A 24,716-nucleotide genomic window follows, 5' to 3' on the forward strand; every position below is an offset into this window, starting at 1 on the left:
AAGGCGTGGGTTCGGTCCCTACTCTGGGCGCGTTTTTCTTACTTTCTTTCTCACGTATTAATATAAAAACAAATGTAACGTCACTAACGGTAAAACATTCTCTAACCATTCCGCTACGCCTTCTTTGGCCTTGTAGACTGCCGGCATTTCTTTCTGTATATATATATATATATATATATATATATATATATATATATATATATATATATATATATATATATATATATATATATATATATATATATATATATATATATATATATATATATATATATATATATATATATATATTTATATATATCTATATCTTTATCTATATCTATATATATATATCTATGTATATACACTGGAATCCACTTATAACAATACGGGTTTTAACAATATATCTGATATAACAATGGACAGCCGTGGCACCGTCAACTTTTCATTGTTGTCTATGGCAAAATAAACCGCCTATAACAATGCTGCATGATGCAATATCGGTTATGACAAATAAATGTGGGCACTGGAACCAACCCTGAACGAAACAAATGCAAAAACGCTACGACAATGCAACCCCAACCGAACTTTGGTCGTCTGTGAACGGTGGTGATGGAGACGCGTCGAGACTTGAGTTTTTGCACGCCGACGACGCAGTAGCAACAAATGACGACCTCACCGACGAGACGATCGTCGCTGCGGTCACCGTCGCGCAAGACGACACCAGTGACGACGAGGAGGTACGGGAACCCATGCAGGTTGTGTCGTATCAGGAAGAGTTGCAAATGATCGACTCCCTGCGCGATTTTGTGTTTGCTAAAAACCTTCCGCTAGGCCACGCGCAGCAGTTGGACACTCTGCAAAAAGATGTCAATATGATGGCCAGTAAGCAGTCGAAGCTGACTGCTTACGGTTTTCTAACTGCTAAAAAGTGAAAAGGTTAAGCAGCTTCCCCCTCATTAGGTGCTCTTGTTTAACATGTTCCCCTCATTAAATGCTCTTGTTTGTCACGTTTTCTTTGTTATTTTCGGCATAACCCGCTTATAACAATAATCGGTTATAACAATGATATTTTACTGGCGCCCCAATATAGTTATAAGTGGACTCGACTGTATATAAATAAATATATATATATATATATATATATATATATATATATATATATATATACAAACTTATGAGAAAAGGTTCCTGGTTATAAGGTAAAACTAAAAGATAGAAAAGTCAAATTGAACAACCAACAATATTTATTCTAACGTTTCGACGAGGGCCCGGTCTTTTTCAAATGTATAAATAGTGCACTCTTAGAGGGGGTAATGCTGCGAACCATGCATTGGGTTTGTTTATGTTTTGCTTTTGCCACCCGGCTGCGCTGCTCTGTGTTATCTCTGTACCATGGGTAAGCGCATTCCATTCTTTATTTTTCTGCCGCATGTGTTACCTCTTCATATAGGGAGAGCATACTGGTCTAACATGAACAGCCTAGAACATTCTTCATGGATCTACAATGTTCTAGCTGTGATAGACGGTTCCAGAATCCCGCGCGCCGAAAGATAAAAAAGCCTGCAGAGCAGACGCCGGGGTACTCGAATCTAGGTCGCTCGCCGACGCACGCCATTTTGTTGACTTTTGCATCGCCGCCTGTGTACTTTTGAGTTGTTAGGGGAGCACAGGTTCGCTCCAATAAACGTGCTTTTCCTTCAAGACGACTGCCTCATCTTTGGCTTCGTGACAAAATATATACATACGATATAGACGTTAAATTGAAAACATACCAATAGTTATTTTAACGTTTCGACCGGGGGCCGGTATTTTTCAAAGAAACAAATAGTGCAGATCAGTTCGGTTTAAATACATTTCATTTGTGGGCGAGACAAGCAGATGTATCAAGCGAAACGTAGGCTCTACGCGACACAGAAGCATTTGAAGCACCAGAAAGGGGAGATGACGCGTGGGAGGAGGTGAAAGGGGGCGCAATCAAGACAGGCGAGGCTATAGGATAACAGGAAAGCGTTGCATGGCACTGAAGTCAAAGCTGGAAAGACAGAAATTGAGGGACTAAGGAGGGGCTCGTTTCACGCTCGTTTCTTGACTAAGAGTTGACTGGTTAGAAGAAAAGGGTGGGATGCCGAGATTTATTAAGGGACGCCTAGTGCAAGCGTTAACACACACACAAGCGCGCGCAAAAAAATGGAAGGAAGAAATGAAGGAAGGAACGAAGGAAGGAAGGAAGGAAGGAAGGAAGGAAGGAAGGAAGGAAGAAAGACCGGGATTGAGACAAAAGAGTGGGGTTTTTTCGATGGAGGGATGCGGGAACCCCGGAGCTGGAATGCGTAGATGAAAGAGGTTCGACGGAAGCCCCAAAGGGCACGTGATTTTAGATCAAGTTGAAATGCGAAAACGTTTTCCTGAGTAAAGCGGGACAACCGTACACAAGGCGGAAGCAGAAAGGAAAGTTCGTGCACTGTAAAGGCAGTACATTTCAAAGTAACACTAATTTAAGCTAGATCACATAAGTACTGAAAAAAAAGTTCGACAAAAGTGTAAATGACACATAAAAGGGCGATATACAGTGCCCTATGAAGTTCTCGGAGAGCATTCATACAGGATCATATTCTCCATAGCAACTGTTCTGCGCAAAAGGTCACAAAATATGACTACTGATAGTATTATTGAAACATAAAATAAAATAAAGCAGGGGGTAGAATAGGGCAATTCATGTGTACTCGTGCCTATATGGTACGGCAACAATACACAAGCAGTAAACTGACACAGTAACAAGTACAGTACGTACGCAGTACACTATACAAATATTTGAAAAAAGAGAAGAGAAAAAAGATAAAAACGCTTCTCGTTCAGAACAATTTCCCAGTTGCTCGCTGCATCAGCCTTCTCCTGTGCCTGATTGGGCAAGCAAGACAATCGGCCTGTGTTTTCATTTATGCCACTCAAGACAGTGTTAAACTCGTAAATAAGGTATGATATACGGGCTTCACGGTCGTAATGCGTTTTGAAATTTGACTGAAGCACTGTGGCTGTGAATGCGTGGAAGGAGTGGCCTAGATCATTTACATGTTTAGATAGGGGAAGGTGTGGTAGGGACTCTACTTGGGCTCTGTGGTGGCGTATTGTCATTTTAAATGATTCTCAGTTCGACCAACTTACTCGGAGTGGCATATGGTGCATTCTAGAAGCAAGACAATGTTTGCTCTGTCACAGTGAAATTTTCTGCTTATCTGGAAAGGGAATGAAGACGTGGTGGTGGTGGCGATTGAGGCTTTAGTCATCATGGGGCACAATTTGCGACTAGGCTTATGGCACGGTCCGCTGCCTGTGAAACTGGCGGGATTGACCGCAGATGACGTTAAAATATATCTGCTGTTCCTCGCACATCGGTACACCACGCGTGGAAGCTCACGGAAAACTCTTGGTTACCTTTCGTTTTGAAGTAAAATGTTGTGGAGCTTTCTAAGTATGCAGATAACGTTGGACGACGAAGGGGCTAATGTTAGTTTAAGGTCGAGGTCGTATACAAGATTTGGCTTTTGAGTTAGTTATCAGGTGGCAGCGGTACTGTTTTTCAGACTTCTAAATGAAATCACTCATGACAGACGGTGCGTATTGTTGTCGTGTCAGCTCATTAGTTGTTCATAGAGGCAAAATCAGTTGGGTCAGATCATATCATTCTAAAACGCAGAGACTGACTGTATGGTATGCCGAGCTTACAGTGTTTAACGTGGTTGCTTTTGAAATGCAAGAATTGATGTCGGTCAGTTGGCTTACTCTACCTTGACACAAGCTTGTTGTCCGATATTCTCACTAACATCGAGAAAATAAATGGCAGATGAGCAATATGATTTGGAGAATAAAATGTTCTCGTGGGTGCTGTTGAAAGCGGTTACAAATTTTAGAAGTTCCTCTTTCCCATTGCAAAAATTAGAAAAATATGGTCAATGAACCTTCCATTGAAAAGAGGGTGAATCTGTGCGCTGGTTAGAAATTCAGACGGAGACTCTAATGTTCTCGTGAAAATATTAGCATACTTCGGTCATATTTTTGTTCCCATCTAGGTCGCGTAAATTTGCACGTAGTGCTTATTGTCGAACGCAAAGTTGCTCAGCTCCAAGAAAAGCTTTAGAAGCACGCTGAGAGTTTCACCATCAATTAAATTGTCTTTGGAAGCATCATCTTCAGCATGGATGACAGATTGCATGCCGTTCGAGTGTGCAATATTTGTATATAGCGAGGCGACGTCGCAAGTGACTAGCAGACTATCTTCGGATAACCAGATCAATAATATCAGGCAAAACGTGGTTTGTATCGTTTACATACGAAGGCAGTGTGGGAGGAATGTCTTTGATTGCGCTATAGATAAAACTAGAAATCATTTCTCTTACCGTCCCTATACCGGAGATGATTGGTCTGCCTAGGTGTCCTCCTTTATGTATTTTGTCAAGATATAAAATTGTTCTGGAGTTGGACATAAAACGTAAAGTGAGGCTGCAGTTTTTTCCGGAATTTGTTTTTTCGTAACGAGCGCCATCAGTGTTTGGCTTACCTTGTTTTGATATTTTGGAGTCAGATCGGTGTCGGTTGGTTTATAGAAAGACGTATCGCTGTGCTGTCTTTCTGGCTGAGTGCTCTAGTCCTGTTTATTCATAATAAATGTTGCGCCACCTTTATCGGCGGTTTGATTGTGATGTTGGGGCGCTCGCTTGAACCTCTGAATGCCTTTTCCTCTTTTTTTGAGAAATTTTTATGTTGCGGTGACCCATTTTTACATTTAGAGAGAATGTCACGTTGTACCGCACTGAGGTAGATGTCTAAGTATTCGTCTCTTTGTGGGGAATGAGTCCGATGGCGTAGTGATAGCAGCCTAGTGTTTATTGTAGGGTCTTGTGATTTGACATAGTAATATTCGCTGAGCCTAAGGGTTCTGGAGAAGTTCTCTGGGTCCTTATAGAGTTAGAATTTGTTTAGTCTTCCGGTTGAAGGGCAAAACTCAAACCTCTTCATAGCACGCGTTCTTCGTCATTAGTGAGGGGGCTGTCGGAAAGGTTTACTATGTGGCACTCTTTAGCTGTGAGGCTTTCATGGAAAGAGCATTTTCGGGGCTTACATCGGAAGGCAAAAAAGACGTGTCTACTTTTTCAACAGGGGAAGTTATGCCACCACGAAGCTGTTTTTTGTTTTGTTAGCATAACTTCACAGCTTTGTTTTCTGCAAACACTTTTAGAGGGTTATTTCATGTGGCATCAAAACTACCGGTTGAGTGTGTTTTTGTTCCTCACTAAGGATGTGCTCAAGTTTTGAGTTATCATGGTCAATAACAATATTCTCTCGTTTTCAAAGCTTTGTATAGTGTACTGTGTACGGAATGTACTTTGTACTGTGTCAGTGTACTGCTAGTGTATTGTCGCAGTACCGTATAGGCACAAATATACATAGATATCCTTATTGTACCCTAGCTTTATTTAATTTTTTTTAATATTATTATCAGTAATTATATTTTGTTCCCTTTTGCGCCGAACTATTGCTATTGGAAATATTATCCTGCAGGAATGATGTTCGAAAACATCATGGGGCACTGTATATCGCCTTTTTTGTGTTTGTCATTTACCGTTATGTTTACCTATTTTTTGGTATTTATGTGACCTAGCTTAAAAAAGCGTTACTTGGCATTGTATTGTCATTACATTGCATGACCTTTCCTTTCTGCGTCCGCCTCGTGGGCGGCTGTCACGTTTTACACAGGAAAACGTTAACGCGTTTTCACTTGATATGAAAACACGTGCCATTCGGGGCTTTTTTCGAACTTCGTCTATTCCAGCATTCCCCCACTAGAGTGGCCGCGCCCTTTTCGTAAAAAATCCCGCTATCCTGTCTCAATCCTGCTATTCCTTCCTTCCTTCCTTCCTTCCGTTATTTTGCGTGTGTGTGTGTGTGTTAACACTTGCACTAGGCGTCCGTAAATATCTGTGGGTTCTCTAACCCTTTTCTCCTAACCAGTCAATTCCAGTCAAAAAACGAGCAGGACACAAGCCCCACCCTAGTCCCTCACGTTCTTGTTTCCAGCGTTGACTTCAGTGCCATAGAACGCTTTCTTGTTATCCTATAGCCTCCCCTGTTTGATTATGCCCCCTTTCCCTCTGTTCCCTGGCACCCCTCCAACGCCTCATCTCTCCCCCCCCCCCATTCTGGTGCTTCGTATGCTTGTGAGTCGCGTAGAGCTTATGTTTTGCTTGATATGTCTGCTTTCCCCTACCACAATTGACAGGTATTTAAACCCACGTTATCTGCAATATTTGTATCTTTAAAAAGAGCGGCCCCGGTCGAAACGTTAGAATGAATATTGTTGTTTTCCAATATAACTTCTCTATCGTATAGTTAACCTAATAGGCAGGAACCTTATCTCTAAACTTTACCAAAATGGCTAGAGGGACAGTCAACGCGACAGGCAGAAGTTGCAAATTTCCAAAGTATCTACCTCTTTCAGTTGTCCTTAGAGATTCGCACTGCAAGTACCTGCATCACCAATTCGACCCAGGGCCACAGTTCATCTGGAAATCCGGTGCGAAAATAGACGACGCCTGCTCCCTTCTGGGCTTCGTCCCGAATACAACTGCCATCGTGCTACATGTCGGTACCAACGATATGGCCCAGTCCTCAGCAGGAGGGGCGTTCGCGCGGTATCGCACCCTTTTGGAAGTCATCGCCCGAGACTTCCCCAGCATCAAGATGGTGCATGCCACCCTAATCCTGACCCGCTCCATCATCCGCCGCCGGGGTGGAACGGACCGTAGTTTTGTCGGAGAATGCAACAGGAAGGCTGCCCGGTTTAACAGCCTTCTTCGCCGGCATTGCCGCAGGACGAGGGGCCTCTTCTTCTTCAACCACGGCTTCCAGTTTCTTTCCCCGGATAGGGTGGTAGCCGCTCACGGGCTCAACCAAAGTTCTGAGGGTGTGGCTATTTTGGCGAGCCACCTGCACCGTACTCTACGCCGAGGATACGCACATGCAGAAGACACATGGCGGCAGCAATCTGCGGGCTAGACATCCGCTGAACCGGCTCCGACCTCCCTCTACCAGCACCGGCCTCCCCAGCGGCAGCACCCCAGGCTTCAGCCCAGGCTCAATTGGCACAAAAAATCAGCATCCCAGGCATCAGCCTAGGCTCTATCAGACTCAGCGGCAGCATCCGAAGCTTCAGCCCAGGCTCCAGCCCAGAGTGACACATAGCAAACATTTCTGACACCCCTCACTGATGACAAAAAACGCGTGCTCTCAAGAGCCTTGAGTTTTTGACCTGCAACCAGCAGACTAGAGGAATTAGAACTCTGTAAGGAACTATATAACATCTCCCGAATGCTTAGTCTTAGCGAATATTACTATGACCCATCACAAGACCCTACTATGGACACTAGGCTGCCACTACTACACCATTGGACTCCCCCGCCACAACGAGACAAATGTTTGGACTTCTACATCAATGCGGTACAACGGGAAATTCTCTCTTAATGTAAAAATTGGTCACCGCCACATAAAAATCTCTCACAGAAAAGGAAAAAGGCATTAAAAGGTTTAGGGAGGGGGGGTTCGACATCACAGTAAAACCCACCGACAAAGGTGGCGCAATTGTTATTATGAATAAGCAGGACTTCATCACGGAGGCAGGAAGACAGTTCAGCGATACTTCTTTCTCTAAACCAACCGACACCGGTATGACTCCCCAATTTAAGAACAAGGTAAGCCAGACACTAATGGCGCTCGTCTAGGACAAAAAAAATTCAGAAAAAACTGCAGCCTGAATTTAAATTTTAATTCCTGTTCCAGGACGTCTTTATATGTTGCTCAAGATACATAAAGCAGGAAACCCAGGCAGACCATTCATCTCCAGTATAGGGACGGTAACAGAAACGATCTCTAGTTTTATCGATAGCTTAACCAAAGACATTCGTCCCACACTAGCTTCGTATGTAAAAGATGCACACCATTTTCTGGCTGATAATATGGATCTAGTTATACCGGAAGATAGCCTGCTAGTTACTCTCGATGTCACCAAGCTACATACAAATATTCCATGCTCGAACGGCATCCGATCTGTCATGCTTGCGTACGATAATGCTTCCCAAGACAATTCAATTGATGGTGAAACTCTCGGCGTGCTTCTAAAGCTTGTTTTGGAGCTGTACAACTTTGTGTTCGACAATAAGTATTATGCGCAACTCGACGGGACCTCTGTTGGAACAAAAAGAGGACGCAACTGTATTATTGTTTTCGGGGGCGCTTAAAAGTCTGAATTTCTAAGCAACGCACAGCTTTACCCTCTTTTCTATCGAAGGTTCATTGACGATATTTTTCTCATTTGGTAAAATGGGGGAGAGTTACTATTAAAATTTATAAGCGGTTTCAACAACGCCCACGACAAAATTTATTCGCTAACTCATATTCCGCATCTGCCAATAATTTTCTCAATGGCACCGGGATAATACCAGAAAACGAGCTAGTGACCTCAGTGTACAAGAAGCTAACAGACCGACATCAATACTTGCATTTCAAAAGCAACCACGTTAAAAAATGTAAACTCGGCATACCATACAGTGAGTCTGTGCGTTTTAGAAGGATATGCTCTGACCCAGCTGATTTTCCTAACTGTCAACAACTAAGTGACATAACACGACAACAGTACCCACAGTCTGTCAGCAGTCATGCAATTAGGAATTCTGAAAAACCGGACCCCCGCCACCTGATAACTAACTCAAAAGGCAAATCTTTGAATACGACCACCAACCTTATGTTAACATATGCCGCTTTTTCCTCCATCGTTAGCTGCATAATCCGAAACCACCACAACATTTTACTTAAAAGAGCAAGGTTGCGAACTGTGTTCCCTGAGCCTCCCCGCATCGTATACCCACGTGCCAGTAACATCAGAGATATTGTAAAGTCATCTAGGGTCAACACCCTCAGTTTCACAGGCAGCGGACCGTGCAAAAAGCTTAGGTGCAAACTGTGTCCCATGATAACCAGAGGCTATGTCGCCACCAGTACCACGTCTTCATTCTCTTTCCTGATAACAGGAAACTTTGACTATGGCAGCCCAAACATTGTCTACCTTCCTGAATCCACCATATGCCACGCCCAGTACGTTGTTCAAGCTGCGAAGCTGTTTAGAATGAGAATCAACAACCACCCAGCACACATAAAGTCCCTACCACACCTTCCCCTATCTAAACATGCAAATAATCTAGGACACCCCTTCCACGCATACACAGCCACGGTGCTTGAGTCCTTTAAAAACGTATTACGACCGTGAAACCCGTGAATTGTACCTTATTTACAAGTTTATCACTGTCTTGAGCTGCACAAATTAAAACACAGGCCGACTGCCTTGCTTGCCCAATCAGGCACCAGAAAAGGCTGATGCAGCGAGCAACTGAGAAACATTGTGAAAGAGAAAGAGAAGCGTTTTTATTTTTTTCTCTCTCTTTTTCAAATCTTTTTATAGTGTACTGTGTACGTTATGTCCTTTGTACTGAGTCAGGGCACTGCTTCTGTATTGTTGCCGTACCGTATAGGCACGAATGTACGTATTTCCCCATTGTACTCCTTGCTTTATTTTATTTTAGTTTTGATTAATATAATCAGTAATAATTTTTTGTGTCCTTTTGCGCTGAGCAGTCGCTGTTTAGGCTATGATCTTGCGTGAATGCTCTTCGAGAACTTCATGGGGCACTGTATATCGTCCTTTTTTGTAGGTGTCATTTACCCTTATGTCCAGTTATTGTTTCGGTAGTTATGTGATCTAGCTGAAATTAGCGTAACTTTGTATTGTAGTGTCATAACATTGCATGCCCTTGGCTTTCTGCGTCCGCCTCGTGAACGGCTGTCACATTTTACGCAGGAAAACGTTTCTGCCTTTTCACTTGATGTAAAAACACGTGCCATTTGGGCCCTTCATCGAATCTCTTTCCTCCCCGCGTTCCCCGCTTGCGGCTCTGCCACGCCTGCCGCAATAAAACCCCTAACCTGTCTCAATCCCCCTCTTCTTTCCTTCCTTCCTTCCTTCCATTTTTTTGAGCGCGCGTGAGTGTGTTAACACTTGCACAAGGCGTCCGTAAGTAACTCTGGGCTCTCCCACCTTTTCTCCTAAGTAGTCAATTCCAAGTCAAGAACCGAGCAATAAACGAGATCCTCCTTAGTTCCTGAATTTCTTGCTTTCCAGCGTTGAGTTCAGTGCCATGGAAAGCTTTCCTGTTACCCTATAGCCTTGCCTGTCTTGATTACGCCCCTTTCCCTCTTTTCTGGCGCACTACTCGCACGCCTCACACCCCCGCTGTTCTTGTGCTTCGTATGCTTTTGAATCGCGTAGAGCTTACATTTTGCTTGATACGTCTGCTTACCCCATCCACAACTGAAATGTACTTAAACCGAACTGATCTGCACTATTTGTTTCTTTGAAAAGACTGGCCCCCGGTCGGAACTTTAAACTAACTATTGCTATATTTTCAATTAAACTTCTATATCGTATGTATATCTTTTGTCACGGAGCCAAAGATGACGCAGTCGTCATGAATGAAAAGCACGTTTATTGGAGAGAACCTGTGCTCCCCTAACAACTCAAAAGTACACAGGCGGCAATGCAGCAGTCAACAAAATGGCTTGCGTCGGCGAGCGTCTTAAAATCAAATACCCCGGCGTCTGACCTGCAGACGCCGGGATATTCGATTCGGTTCGATTCGAGTCGATTCGGGGTATTCGGCGCGCATGGTTCTCGAACCGTCTATACACAGCTAGAACATTGTAGATCCAAGAAGAATATTCTAGGCTGTTCACGTTAGACCGGAATGCTCTCCCTATATGAAGAGGTAACACATGCGGCACAGAAATAATGAATGAAACACGCGCTTACCTTGGCACAGAGATAACACAGAGCGGTGCAGACGGGCGGCAAAATAAAAACATAAACAAACCCAATGCATGGTTTTTCGGCATTACCCCCCCTCTAAGAGTACATCGACCTGATGCTAACATAAGCGACAGTCCGAACAAATAAAAAAATAAAAGTCCAGCATCGTGCGTAGAATGTTTTTAAGCGAACCAGGTGGACGACTTCGGGCCGCCTGTGTTGTCGTGATGTTCCAGAATCACCTCGTAGTTAAGGTGGCCAACACGTTGTGAAATTCGATTGGGTCCGAAATACCGTTGCAGCAGCTGGCGTCAAGGATCGTAGTCGACCCTCTTCCGTAGACAAGATCGAACGGTGTCTTTTGCGAAGTTTTCTGAATACCCGTGGTGTACGCAAACGTGACCTACGAAACGACTTCATCCCAAGTCTTATGTTCAACGTCGACGTAAATAGAGAAAATATGCGCCATTTTCTTTTTCAGATGTTCTATCAGACCGTTCGTTTGAGGGTGGTACGCGGTCGTTCTTCGGTGATTCGTGTTGCTGTAGCCTAGGATTCCTTGTATGAGCCCCGCAGGGAAAGGCGTTCAGCGGTCCGTGATTAGGATTTCAGGGCTCCATGTCACAGCACAACTTGGTTTATGAAGAACTCTGCGACTTCTCTTGCAGTCCCCCTCGGGAGTATGGCGGTCTTTGCGTAGCCCTTCATGTAGTCTGTTGCTACGGCAATCCAGTTATTTCGGATCGTTCCGTAGGGAACGGGACTACCAGGTCCACTCCAATCTGTTTAAATGGCCTCGACGGGATGGCAATCGGTTACAGAAGTCCGGCGGGTATCGGCGGCGGCGTATTTTGACCCTGGCCGTAACGGCAGCTCCGGACGTAGTGGGTGACAGAGGATGCAAGGCGGGCCAGTCGAACCTTCTTTTGAGTTTTTCTATAGTGCGAGGTGTGCCGAGGTGTCCGGAAGACCGGTCATCATGGCATACTTCCAACATTTCGTCAAGAAGGCCTGTGGAAATGACACGAAGGCAATTCATTTTCGTTCTGCGGCGGACATTCTTGTTCACGAAGACGGAGTTCTTCATCGTGAATGCTGGTAAGTTCCTTTTGAGGGCCCTAGGCAGGGTGACGTTGCGTCCTCGCCGTACTCGATCATGACGTGTAACTCAGGGTCGGCACGCTGCTGGGCGTCTAGGCAACTTTACGTCACGACTCCGAAGAATGCGCCGTCTTCGTCGACATGTTGTGGTGGTGATTCGATGGCTGCGCGGCACAGGCAGTCGGCATCCGACTATTTCCTGCCAGATTTGTAGACGATTGTAACTTCAAATTCTTGCAGGCGCAAGCTCCACCTATTCAGGTGGCCAGAAGTGTCCGTCAAATTGGCGAGCCAACAGAGCGTATGGGGGTCTGTCAAAACCTTCAACGGTCTTCCATACACGTATGGGCGAAATTTCGAAATGAGCCATATCATGGCCAGGCAATTTTGCTGGGAGGTAGAGTAATAGTTCTCCTCTTTCGGCAGGTCACGGCTGGCACAGACGATTACCTTTACGCAACCGCTTTGTTTTTTAAAGGGAACGGCACCCAAACCTATGTCACTGGCCTCCGTGTGCATTTCCGTTTCGGCGTCTTCGTCGAAAGGAGTGAGCACGGGCCGGCTTTGCAGGCTTTGTTGCAGCTAGCAGAATGGTTTCGCTTGGGCACTTTCCCAGCTGAACGGGGTTCTATCTTTTGCCGAGCGCGTCAGCGGCTCTGCAATCCGTGCAAAGTTTAGGACGAAGTGCCGGAAGTATGCGCACAGTCCGGGAAATCTTCGCACGCCCTTCTTGTAATTCTGTCTCGGTACGTTTGCAATGGCAGTTTTCGCCCGGTCAGGCAGACCTCCCGCGGCGTTGATGACGTGGCCTAAAAAACTTGAGCTCCTCGTACGCGAATCGGAACTTTTTAGGTTTCAGCATTAACCCCGACGTACGAATGTTTTCGAGTACAGATGAACACCTTGCAAGGTGTTTGTCCAAATTCCTGGCAAATACCACAACCGTCGTCAAGGTATATGAAGCAGGTGTGCCACTTCAGGCCAGCCAGCACAGTGTCCATAACTTTTTGAAACGTTGCTGATGCCATGCACAGCCCAAACGGCCTCACCTTGAACTCGTATAGGCCGTCCAGGGTTATGAATGGAGTCTTCTCTCGTTCTCTAGACCCCACTTCAATTTGCCAGCAGCCAGACTTTAAATACATCCAAGAGAAGTTCTTTGCGTGGCAGAGGTGGTCGAGGGCATCGTCGATATTATTAAAAAAAACATATTATAGCATTTCGTGAATCTAACAATCTTTTGTCTTGTTTCTAACATGAATTCAGACGAAGTTATTGCAGTGTTACGCTGTTGCCCGAATTCGTGCAAGACATTACTAGTAAGGTGGTGGACATTGGTAATCAGGTTTACGCTATAATCATTGACTTTTCGAAAGCATTCGACTGTACTTCACTTGAATACGTACATACATTAAACACCATATTAAGCAACCAACAACACGTTACTTGGATCTCTAATTTTCTTTCTCAACGCTGGCAATAGGTTTGCTATTACTCAACAGACTCTCTTACTGTTAGTGCTAGTTCAGGCATTCCACAAGCTTTTATACTCGGCCCGTTACTGTTTCTAATCTATATAAACAATTTGCCTATTACCGTCACCTCTAAATTTCGTCTGTATGCAGACGATTGCGTTTTCTATTACCGAAGGACTCTCCTGAAGCTCATCACCATCTAAATGACTCATTTAATAAATTTTATGAATTATGTGCAACGTGGCAGATGAGTATCAATTTTAGCAGATCCGGGCTTATGTCTTTCAAAAATAGTAAGTCCCCTTTCTGCTTCACGTACTCGTTTAACGAATCCACCTTTATAAATAACAGAATACAAATATCTTAATTTTGTTCTTTCCAGCAATTTATCTTGGTCTCGACATATTAAATTTACCTCAATAAATTCTTTTTAAAAACTTAGGATATTTAAGACGAATACCGTCCCAATCTTCAAGAATCCCTAAATTACTAATGTGATAAACACTGATTCGTCCTGTGCTTGACTACGAATTCCCCGTGTAGAACCCACACAAGCAGGGTGAAATTGATAGACTCGAGTCCATTAAAAAAAGCTGTGAGATTTAGAGTCGAGTCGACTTACAATGATACCGTTTATAACAATATATCTGATATAATGATGAGCTATGGCACCGTCCGCTGTTGCATGCTTTCCATGGAAAATAAACCGCTAATTACAATGCTCCAGTGCCGCGATATCAACTATAACGATTGAATCGGGTACAGCAAGCACCGAATATGCGAGCTGCCGCCGGCATTCCACGCCAACCATGCCGACACCATGCGCCACGATTCACCTCGCATTCCGTCCACCTCTAGGAAAACGATTCTACTGCGCCGCTTACGAGGACGCGAGAGGAGTGGGAAACATTTATGCTTCCAAACACCCCTCCCGATGCCGCGTATTTGGACCCGTCCCCGTGCTTTCTGCTTTGAATGTGACTGGGTGCCTCATCAACTACGTCCGTTTTCCCGCGAGTTAGACGTCAGGGCCAATGTTTTGGGTAACGTCTGAGTGCCTCACTCAAAAGAGATTGTTGCGCGGATATGTACAGCGGACATTGGTGGCAGTGACAACTCTGACGACGCGGCTGCACAGCCTACTCGGGTAACACCTTCGCAGGAGGCCCAACGCATGATAGTCTCCTAGGTACCTCGTTTCCACCAAGCACCCTTCGCTAAAATAGATTATAGTGCCTTGAGTATAATATAGCTAGGTAAAGCACCTATAGAGGCTCTTGAAAAAGGATGAGCCCCTACCTCGTGTGCACAAAACAAAGCTCACCGAGTTTGTCTCCTTTCCAACAAATAGGTAGCAGTACAACCTTGCTTGCCTGCAGATAAAAGGTTTTGAGCTCTGCTCCAACTTTTTATTTAGCAACCCGCATATAACAATCATCGTTTGCAACGATGTGATTTCCATGGCACTTGATTATTGTTATAAGTGAACAAGACTGTATTGGTAATCCCTATGTTCGGTACTTTTCGCCATCTTTTAACCTGTCTTCTCTTGAACTCACTATACTACGCACGCGCTCACTAAATGATTCTTTCAAATTGTTTTACTTTTTTATTAGTCAGCCTATCCCATCTCAGACAATACCTACATCTCATTTGCCTCGCCGTCCACTACAAGAAGAAACCACCTCCTTAATATCAAGCCTTACCATTTTTGATGCAATGCATTCAACTTATTTTTTTTTTCATTTCACTGCCGAACTCTGGAATGGATGCTCCGTTGACATTCGCTCCCTTCCGCTGGAAGTTGTTTTACTTTTCTTTTATTATTTGCGCTAGCTGCTGTTGTATGGCTCCGTTGATCTGTGTAATTGTGTTACTCTTCTCTGAATGTTCACTCCTGCCACAGACCCAGTTGAGGAATGCAGTGTGTGTAAATGAATAAAAAAAATAATTATTCGTTTCGCAACATCTAACGTTTATTCCTCGCGCTTTAGAGACATGTTAGCCTCGGGAGTTCTTTTTTCGGGCTTGAAAAATACATGAAACCCTAGCAGTACAAGCTTCGCCTAAAACTGGTCGACGATGAGGTTTGGCAGTAAATCTATATTAGAGCGCAAACTTTTGCATACTATTAAAGAAAGAATTCTGCCCTCCCCACTTGCTAGCCAGAAATCTTTCGGATTAGGGAAATATTTACTAGTGGTGAGCAAAATAAATGTGGCTTCGCAAATTCTCCTAAAACATTATCGTGCAGCTCGCTTCCTCAAAGCATACTTGGCCTTTCTCTATTACATTTCATTTCGGACCCAATGAATGGACTCGAGCAGCGCTGTACAGGGGCTGAAGCAGATCAGTGAGAGATTCCTGTATTGAACATAAGTAGGGTGACGAGGAGGCATATGATGATGGCGTCTGCCTATCTTCTTTGCTGCGACGCACACCGCTGGACCGTGCACAAATAAGTAATAAATGAAATTACAGGTGATGTTAACTGTTTGCTGCGGTTTTTTCAGCATACCGACAGTCAAACACAGGGACGTTTAATTACTGCATTCCGAAGGACCGGTGGTTCAGCTTGTCTGCTGGCCGTGAATTTTGCAAGAAACGTGGCATGGTACTGCTTCGTGACAGCACCCTGAGAAAAGTGCATGGTCTCTATGATCTTTCTTTGCCGGAGGACCTGCAGCATATGGATGAATATCGCATCTGGGAAGCAGGCTTCGATGCTGAAGGGTAAGGACGCCATCCTTTGCTTCCCGTCCGGAACTGCGAGTTGCCGACGGGCGTTAATTTTCCATTACCATCTGAGGAACGGTACATGGGCACCGGCCGGAGGCTAGGGGCAGAACGGTTTGCATTTACCCTTCCCCTTTTGTGACGTCACGCGTAGGTGATGTCGCTAAAGCAGGGAATATTTAAACCACGCTAGTCAATATATTGGACACACCGAGATAAAGAGAACCTATGTTCTAACATAACTTGTGGTTAAAATACTCATTCTGCAACAACGTCCATAGATTGCATCGCTACCTCAAATTATGCAGGTCAATTTCTATAAAAACAATTTGAATAACATATTGTGGCCTGTTTTTGCTGAGAAGAAAACATGGTTCATGGCACATTGCACTACACCTTATATTAGGCAATGCGACGAATGCGCTAGTAAATTTCGCGTCAGGAAAGTACATAATTGAGGCAAAAACGGGAATCACAATAGTCGTGCAGGGCAGCTGCTGTATTTCGTGAGTTTTGTCGCTGCTTTTGAGAATAGACATGTAACCATGTAAAAGTACTAGGGTAAAAACACAGCTACGATGAATTCTCGATGGATGAAAAGGGGAAACATTGAGAAAGAGAGCAGGCATTTGCGATTATTCATGAACTGATATGAGAAAAATTTAAGGAGACAGAGAGAGTCATGCCTTCACCGATGCAACAGTGCCACCAAAAGCTAGACGAAGGGTCAATACATTTGAGAAATATTAATATAAGAAAGCAAAGGAAATGGTTCCCCCCAACAGCAGCGTGCCCAGGTGGAATACCAATGCACCTCGTAAACTTGCTTGGGCCAAACAGTATGATTGATAAGAGCAGTTGATAAGGCAGTACAAAGTATGCAAATAGCGCAGAATAGGCTGAAAATAAAACTCTAATTAAAGGCGGAGGCAGAAATGATTGTATTGATTAATAGACACAACCTAAAATAAAATTAGTGGCGTTTAAATTCCTAAAGCTGGCGACAACTTCACGCATGAATGGACGCAATGAAACCCCAGCGAAGCTGCTGAATGCATTTTAACGAGGCAGGCGCTTTTGTGATAATCTGGCGTAATACACTGTGCAATTAAAATATCAAAATTTGATAATATAACGGAATGAATAACCTTCTTGGACATGCAAGGGGCACATAACAACGTAAACAGAGCACTTCTGTGGAATCTCCTCAAACTTCAGCGCTTAGACGACGAGTAAATACTATTCCCTACATAAATGTATCAGGATAGTAGAGTGAACCTGACATGGTAATGACCGAAAGAAACACACCAGGGCAACAACCATCGAGGACAGCAAGAGGGGTGCCCGTTGAATCCAATACTGTTGATTCTTTACTGAGCAGTGTTAAAAAGCAATTGGAAGAAAGTCAGTGTTAAACCTAACGCACGTGTCGCAAACGAAGTGGTACAACGGCATTTTCTGGGAATGTGTTATGCAGGCGACACTATCGTTTTAGCCGACAACTAGAGAGTTATCCAAAGGTTCATAAATACTTGTACCCACGAATCCACAGACGAATTCAATGCAGCACTTAAAAAGAGAGAGAGAACAACATCTTTATTGGCCGGCTAAAGTACCCGCAGATACCAGCCTCCTGTAGGAAGGCAGCAACTCTGACTGCTGGCCCGACTTAAAAAGAGGAATTATGGTTTTCAAAAACACAAGCACTGGCCCAATATAAATCCAGCATAGCCTATTACCCACAGCCACGGAAAATAAATTTGTTGGAGTGTGGATAAACGAAGGGAAAACATCCGTTACAACTAACGAGGAAACACTTCAGAATACATGAAGGCGACCCGCAGCTATACGGAATCACAGATTTGTAGGCTATAACGAATAAGAAGTGGTGAGCGGGAATGGGAAAGGCGCTATGCCTGCAGGCTTTGCATTAGCGAATGCAGCACTCTGCTTAAAATCAGACGCTCTATCATGTCTTGGACGTAAGAGACTACCTTGAAGGTAACTCCCTTAAATGTTGTTTCGAAGTGCACATGCTTGTCTTTCACATCGCAACGGATGGAATGGTGGGCTACGCGCTTGGGAAAGTTTCTGTAGTAGCATCCTTCACGCCGTGTATGCAATAGAAGAAGGGCAACAAACGTAGCAGGACGGCTAGGATTTTGATCGAGTGGGTGGATAACATATCCAGTGGTGGCTGGCTTAGGGGTTCGCACCACACCTTGAGGATTTACACCACGAGCTCCTGATTTAACACTGCTGTGTAGCCGAAATTTCTTCACCCTATCGATGCACATGCCACCTTTCTTTCCGATACAAACAAAAAAATATTGCTTCACTATGAGAAGATCAGAGACATTCTTCGTACACTTCCTCTTGCAGACAAATCTCTAACCACAACGAAGGAAGGAAGGGCACTTATTAGGCAAGGATGGCCTGAAGCTGCAAGCAAAACGAAACTACGCGATGTTCAACCCAAACGCAAATATACCCTCCATAGAACAGCCTGTTCATTTTTCTACCCTATCCGACCCTTCCCAGCATGCCTCAGTTCTTCCGTAGCACACACAAATTTGGAGCATTTTAGCTGCTGCTGCCCGAATATAATTTGTGCGAAACAGCTTCCACACCCTCCTTCTTTACAATGCAGTACTTGGCTAGCCTCGGACTAGCCACTGACCACTTGGAGAAGGTTAAACTGGCGGAAGATATCTTTGGCACCTATTTTTAAGTATCAATAAATAACTTTCTGTTTCTTGCTCCAATTCACCTATTTTTTACGTACCAAAGCGTCTTCGTATATTCAGCAAGCTGCATTACAGAGCTACAGTGTAATTCAGATCTTCTGCGTCTCTTTAGCAGACACCGAAATTATTTTTGCGAGGGAAATTGCCTATTTACTTAGGCTGCACTGAGAAAGCGTGGTCTTCTTTTATTGTAGCAGAAATTTACCTTCACAGGATCGGCCTCCCTCTGGTGATCGCCCTGCCATTCCTAGTAACGCATGTACTTTTCTTTTACATATCCGCCAGGTCTTGATAGTGGCCTGGTCTGGTAGAGATAAATATGATTCACGTTCAACCCCTCTAAAACAAGCCATTCAAAGCGAAACGAATGTTTAGTTCGTTTTTGAAGGACTACGCACTGTTTCATAAATTTTAGGCTACTTGACCATACTGTCAGCCTGACGACCCAGCCCCTGCGCCATCTATGACGAGTGTGAGCCTCAAAGAGCGGGCAAAGTAGCTGTGAAAATTGGCATAATAACGCAGAACCTGTGGTGAGGGTCCAAGTAACAGCATCTACGATGCCTCTACCCAGCGTGTTAAATTACGCGCGGTGAAGTCACTCTTGGGAAACCGGGCGCTCCAGAGGCTGAAGGTCATTGCGACGTCATGAATGACATTGCGAAGAATTGCAATTAGAGCGTTCTCTTTTATCATGCCGGTTACCATTGCGGGTAAACTTGATGTATATAACGACACTAGGAAGGCGTTTGTGGCAAACAATGACGCACACTGACCAGAGCAGGAATTGTCCACCCAAGTGTTGTTGTCTCTTGAAAGTTTCCGCATTGGAGGGGCCTGCGTCATGCAGCCGGAATAACAGGCCTAATGACGTCACTAAAACGTTTCGTAATCGCTAGACTCGCAATGACAGAGGCAGGCGAGCAAAGAGGCACAAAGAAAAGCCCTTTGAGTGCCTATAGAACAGTTCTGGGGATGAGAGAAGAAACCATCTCCCCGAGCTTTCGTTGAAACTAGCATTCTTCAACCAGAAATAAGGGATTAGAAGTGTAATTTGACAATCCGTGGGTACAACCTGTCTGGTACTCCATTTGGAACACCGTCGAACTTACAAGAGAAGACGAAGGACGTCGCATACAAGTACCGAAACCGCCTTACCTTGCTCTCAGTAGACTTCCTTTTTTTGCTGCGCTGAACGATGCCGTAAATCAAGCGATTAAAAGGTTGATGAAATGGCCCAAATTCCCGCACCATCAGTCAGTGACGCAGGAATTGACGGATGGTAATTTTGGTAGCTTTTGAAGCTAATATTGTTGCCCCTGGTGCAACGCATCGTAGAAAAACAAAGCTGATGTTTTATATCTATCGTCCTTATTGTTCACACTTCAGGAACACGAAACCGGGATACTGCACTGCGACCAACTTGGTCAAGATGATGCCGGAAAAGCAAAGTCTACCGTGTTCTCATCAACTTGGATATATTTGTAAGTTCTTTGTGAAATGTGGATATATGTTAGCGTAAGTGAATCAGCAGAGTAATGGCGGGGGGACAATTACCAATCACACAAGAATGAAGAACGACGAGAGGTAGTGCAGATTTCTTGTTAGTGATTTGGAAGACTCTTGGCGAAACGAAACTATTGCGGGTAGCCTTTCACCTCGTCATTATGGGTTATTTGGCATGTTAAACTGTAGCCTGTGTCCACTGCAACGCTGGAAAAACATCCTGACGTCCCCAATATAACCTTTGAATAAATTGTTTTTGTGCCTTGCGAAAAATACTAGTCTTTTCTACAGGAATTGCTGCATGGGCTCGTGTTTTAGCCGTATTTTCCTCCTTCTAGCACAAAAGAAAAGTTAGGGGCTCTACAGAAACTGCCATGCAGATGACTCTTTGCAGCAAAGGGTACTGCAGTATACTGCGTAGAAGTGGAAATGTATCAAAACCAATCGGACTCCACGATTCTCCTTTGCATGGCGGGAGAATCGACAACTTTACGCACTTGACATAAGTATGGCGATTTAACCATCACTCGTGACGGGGACGTGGAAACATGAAATCACGATGAAAGTGTTTTTTAATGGCCCCTTGTATTCTAGTAGAAAGAAGCCATTCTTAGGTGCTTTCACTGCCCACAGCTACGCAGCAGAGTTCAATAACCTCTATTGAACGCTGATATGGCCCTCACGCCTTGTACGCAAAGTACTGTTTAGAAAAATGAGTTGATATGTCATCAGTGTGCCCAATAAAATGAAATAAAACTGCATCGGTGGCATTGGTATATGTGCCCTGCACGCAAAGACTTCATCAATTAGCGCAGGTGCTGTATAGAGTTTTAATGTATTTAGCGGCTTTTACTCGGTAAATTATTCCCGAACGACAGAGATGGACCAAAGTAATGTTACAATACGTAAGAGCACGCGGCTTCTATTTCGTTGAGAAGGAGAGACAGGACACTTTATTATTCAAAAAGCTGTTGTCCTGGCACCACCGTTTCTTGATTAGGAGACGGCCAGTCTGTACCATTCCCAGAGTCCCTCTCTAACCCAAGTGCTCAGGGCCTCCCGGAAGGTATGCGGCGATTTCACGTTCTTGCCATAGCCCGGCTTCCACCATCGTAAAATCGAACAAATCATTGCCTACAGTGTGCCGCTTTAACTCACTAACAAAAAGGTGAGTATTATGCACTATGAGATTTCTTTAGTTTCATTTATTTATTAGGTATTTCATTAGTGTAACAAAGATAGCAATATTAAAATGAACGAAGCTTACTCTGATGCGCATGACTTCAAGCTATGGAAATTGTTCGCAACATTCGCGCCCAATTACGAAGATTTGCGTCCACCAGTAAAGCCGATTTGCTTCTACTTCGCCGCCGCGACGATACTTACTCTATCACTGTTGCAATGAGTGTGAGCTTCTTTCATTTCTTGGGGAGGGAAAATAATTGGACGTTATCTTGGGTGGGGGCGTACGGTATGACGTGTCTTTCTCCTTTCGAGCAATTGTTGCTGCGATTAAGGCAAGTGCTGGAATTTTGTTTGGCCAAGCTTGTCCCATCTCGTTAGCTGGGTATAGTTTGCTACACAACACGGCGAGTGGACATTTGCAGGTCGTCCCGAGGCGTGCACACATGAACGCTGATTTTTATTAATTTTTGTGCGGTGGCCGCATGGCCTACACTCATTTGCGCGCGCTCGGCCACTTCTTGAGGTTTCTTACCTAGACACCAAAAATTAGGATTTTCTTTACAGGTACACTGTTAACATGTGCATAAAACAAACTAAAATTAACCACTTACACAAATTCATCAAAATTTACTTTGTAGGTTCAGGTATAATCTTTGTGTACAACGATAAAAAAGATGCAATAAATTGTTAGAAGCCTGTGCCAATAGCTTAAAGAATAAGGACATGTTGAACCTGTCACAGTACCGACAGGGCGATAGCACAAGCTTTTCGAAGTGTGTATTGCTGTAACAATTCCCCTTCCATGCTACCGCCTTCTTTCTAGCATTTCCATGGAGACACGTTCAGACGGTCAAGTCGTACGTCGGAATTCTTAACACATGCGCATTCTTCGATGGGTAACATTGTTTACAAGATTTACTAATATTGCTTAAGTGAACATTGACGATTCCTGTTTATGTTTTTAATTTGTTGAAATAAAAGTATCTGGTTCAAGAAGTAACGACGATATTTATAAAGTTGTGGGCAAAACCACCTGGTATCGTAACTTCTAAAAGTTCTCATAAAAAATGTCACGTTAAAATTGTTCTCCTGCGGAGAGAAAATCTCTGGGGCGACGATGATATCCATCCGCAGATGATATCCATCCGCGGCCGCAAATATGGAGGCCGCAAAGAATCAGCCTGCGCGGTGGGAGCTAGTCGTAGATTACACGGTATGGCGACCAGTTTTCTTAAAGCCGCTGAACACGCCGCCTTACTGCAACTCACACTGTTTTGTACAACGGCGAGTGTGATGCCACAAAGTTGCATTTTTAAAAGGGCAAGCTAACTGCTTATGTTTTTACACACACTCCAACGTTGCCCGAAAAATATACAGAAATTGAGAGAACTATCTAACAATGCGTAGCATTTTAACGACGCTTTTCTAAGTTGTGAGCTCACTAAATTCAGAAACTATATACGCCGAGTAGTTTTGACTGTTTTTAAAAGGACTATGCAGAAAAACACAAGTGTGGTTCATGTAAAAGACTGCCTCGTTACAATCCTTCACACTCCAGTTTTAATGTAAGCTTCGCTCGACTTGGCTACATAATTGGGAAAAAGGCAATGTCAATAACCCTAACTAGCGCATTTCCCCCTCTAAGACATAAGCTATACCCACAGCCGTGGGATTGGCTAAGGCCGGCAAAAGCAAACGCAAGTTAGGCAGGGCTCAAAAGCTTGCAGAAGAAGCTATTTCCTCTCAGGTGTAATGCATATTCATTATATAGCCATAAAATTAGTGGGGAGATAAAATGGAAGCTAAATAAGTGCGCGTAAACACCCGTAGAAGTGCCAGTGCGCGCTGGCGTTGGTACTGCGCGCCTTATGCTTGTGATAGCTGAACAGGAGGGCGTCTCTTTGGAATTTTATCCGACGACACTGGCCGATTACCGTAAGCGACGTGCGCTTATTTGTTGAACGTACCATTCTTTCACAAAACGATTTCCACCTACCGCAACAAAACAAGCCGGGTGCAAGTACGGTGAAAAAAGAGCAAAGGCGAAAAGCGGTGCGATCAGTAAGGTGGCGTCATTCGGGAGGACTGACGGTAAACAAGGCTCGGAATATCAACACAGCGCGTTTGATACTGTGTTGACTACATTTATAATTTGTTAGTGAATAAAGCCTCAGTTCCTCTAGGAAGACTGCTTGCGGCACTATAAAACTACAAATCGTTCGAATATTACCTATTGTATTTTGTCTTTATCACACCTTTAGGGTATGCATTGCATCTCTGCGCTAATTGTGTTACTTTACACCATTACAGGAAAAACCTGTATTTACTTCGCTAGCTACCTATTTTTCCAAACATGGAAGGTACAGTACACCGTTTATTTTTTTGCAGTTTCAGTGTTCTTTTCAAAAAATTTTTGGTTCAGCCTTCGTTTTCCTGAGGAGCTGTTTAAGACACAAATTTTGAATGTGGTAGTTCTTTTGACAACATTTCGGTGTTTCTAAATTTTCAATCATTAGTCTCACCAATTGCGTTTATTTACCTGTTATAATATTTCAAAATGGTATTTTCGCAAGTTATAAATTTTTGCGGAAACACATGGCAATGTACAGGTGGTTCATTTTATTTTATGTGATATACATTGTTCTCCGCCGGTGTTTCTGCCAGTAGTGTTGTGGAGATGGTGTTACACGTACATACTTTTATTTTCGTCTATTCGTTTGGAGAAAAATGTGGTTTATATAATGTTGTATTTCCTTAGTTATTTGCTATTCAGTCAACAAATAACCTCATTACGGTCGGACCTTTTGGAAATACAAAAGCCTGTTTTAGGAGCCTAAATTAGGCAGGCAAGGTAACGTTTCACGCCCCAAATGTCGTGGTGGCGATGGTGATGGTTATTGTGGGACCAGGCGGCGTTAGCCTGGCTGGATATGGCAGCGATTGCTCTGCCCAAGCTCCTCCTAATTAGCCAATGGTATTGTCCTTTTACTACGGGTTTGCCTGCTCCGTCTCCTCAAGGCACCTTAGAAGAAGGCAGCGAAGAAGAAGCAAATTGGCTGTACTGGTGGACAAAAATCT

At 44.0% G+C, this 24,716-nt stretch overlaps 1 protein-coding gene across 1 annotated transcript in view; it reads left to right on the forward strand.

The window, feature by feature from the left end:
* Nucleotides 1–550: 550 nt before the first annotated feature.
* Nucleotides 551–24,716, forward strand: part of LOC144139497 (uncharacterized) — a 47,727-nt gene continuing 23,561 nt past the window's right edge. The window contains exons 1-3 of the mRNA XM_077671822.1: nucleotides 551–719; nucleotides 16,151–16,197; nucleotides 20,337–20,431. Of these exons, the coding sequence (XP_077527948.1) occupies nucleotides 16,154–16,197; nucleotides 20,337–20,431 (139 nt within the window). The 5' untranslated portion in view covers nucleotides 551–719; nucleotides 16,151–16,153. The remainder of the gene's footprint in view (nucleotides 720–16,150; nucleotides 16,198–20,336; nucleotides 20,432–24,716) is intronic.

The sequence above is a fragment of the Haemaphysalis longicornis genome, unplaced genomic scaffold (assembly GCF_048455015.1).
Source record: "Haemaphysalis longicornis isolate Haplotype H1 unplaced genomic scaffold, Haemaphysalis longicornis Haplotype H1 scaffold_5, whole genome shotgun sequence".
Classification (NCBI taxonomy): Eukaryota; Metazoa; Arthropoda; class Arachnida; order Ixodida; family Ixodidae; genus Haemaphysalis; species Haemaphysalis longicornis.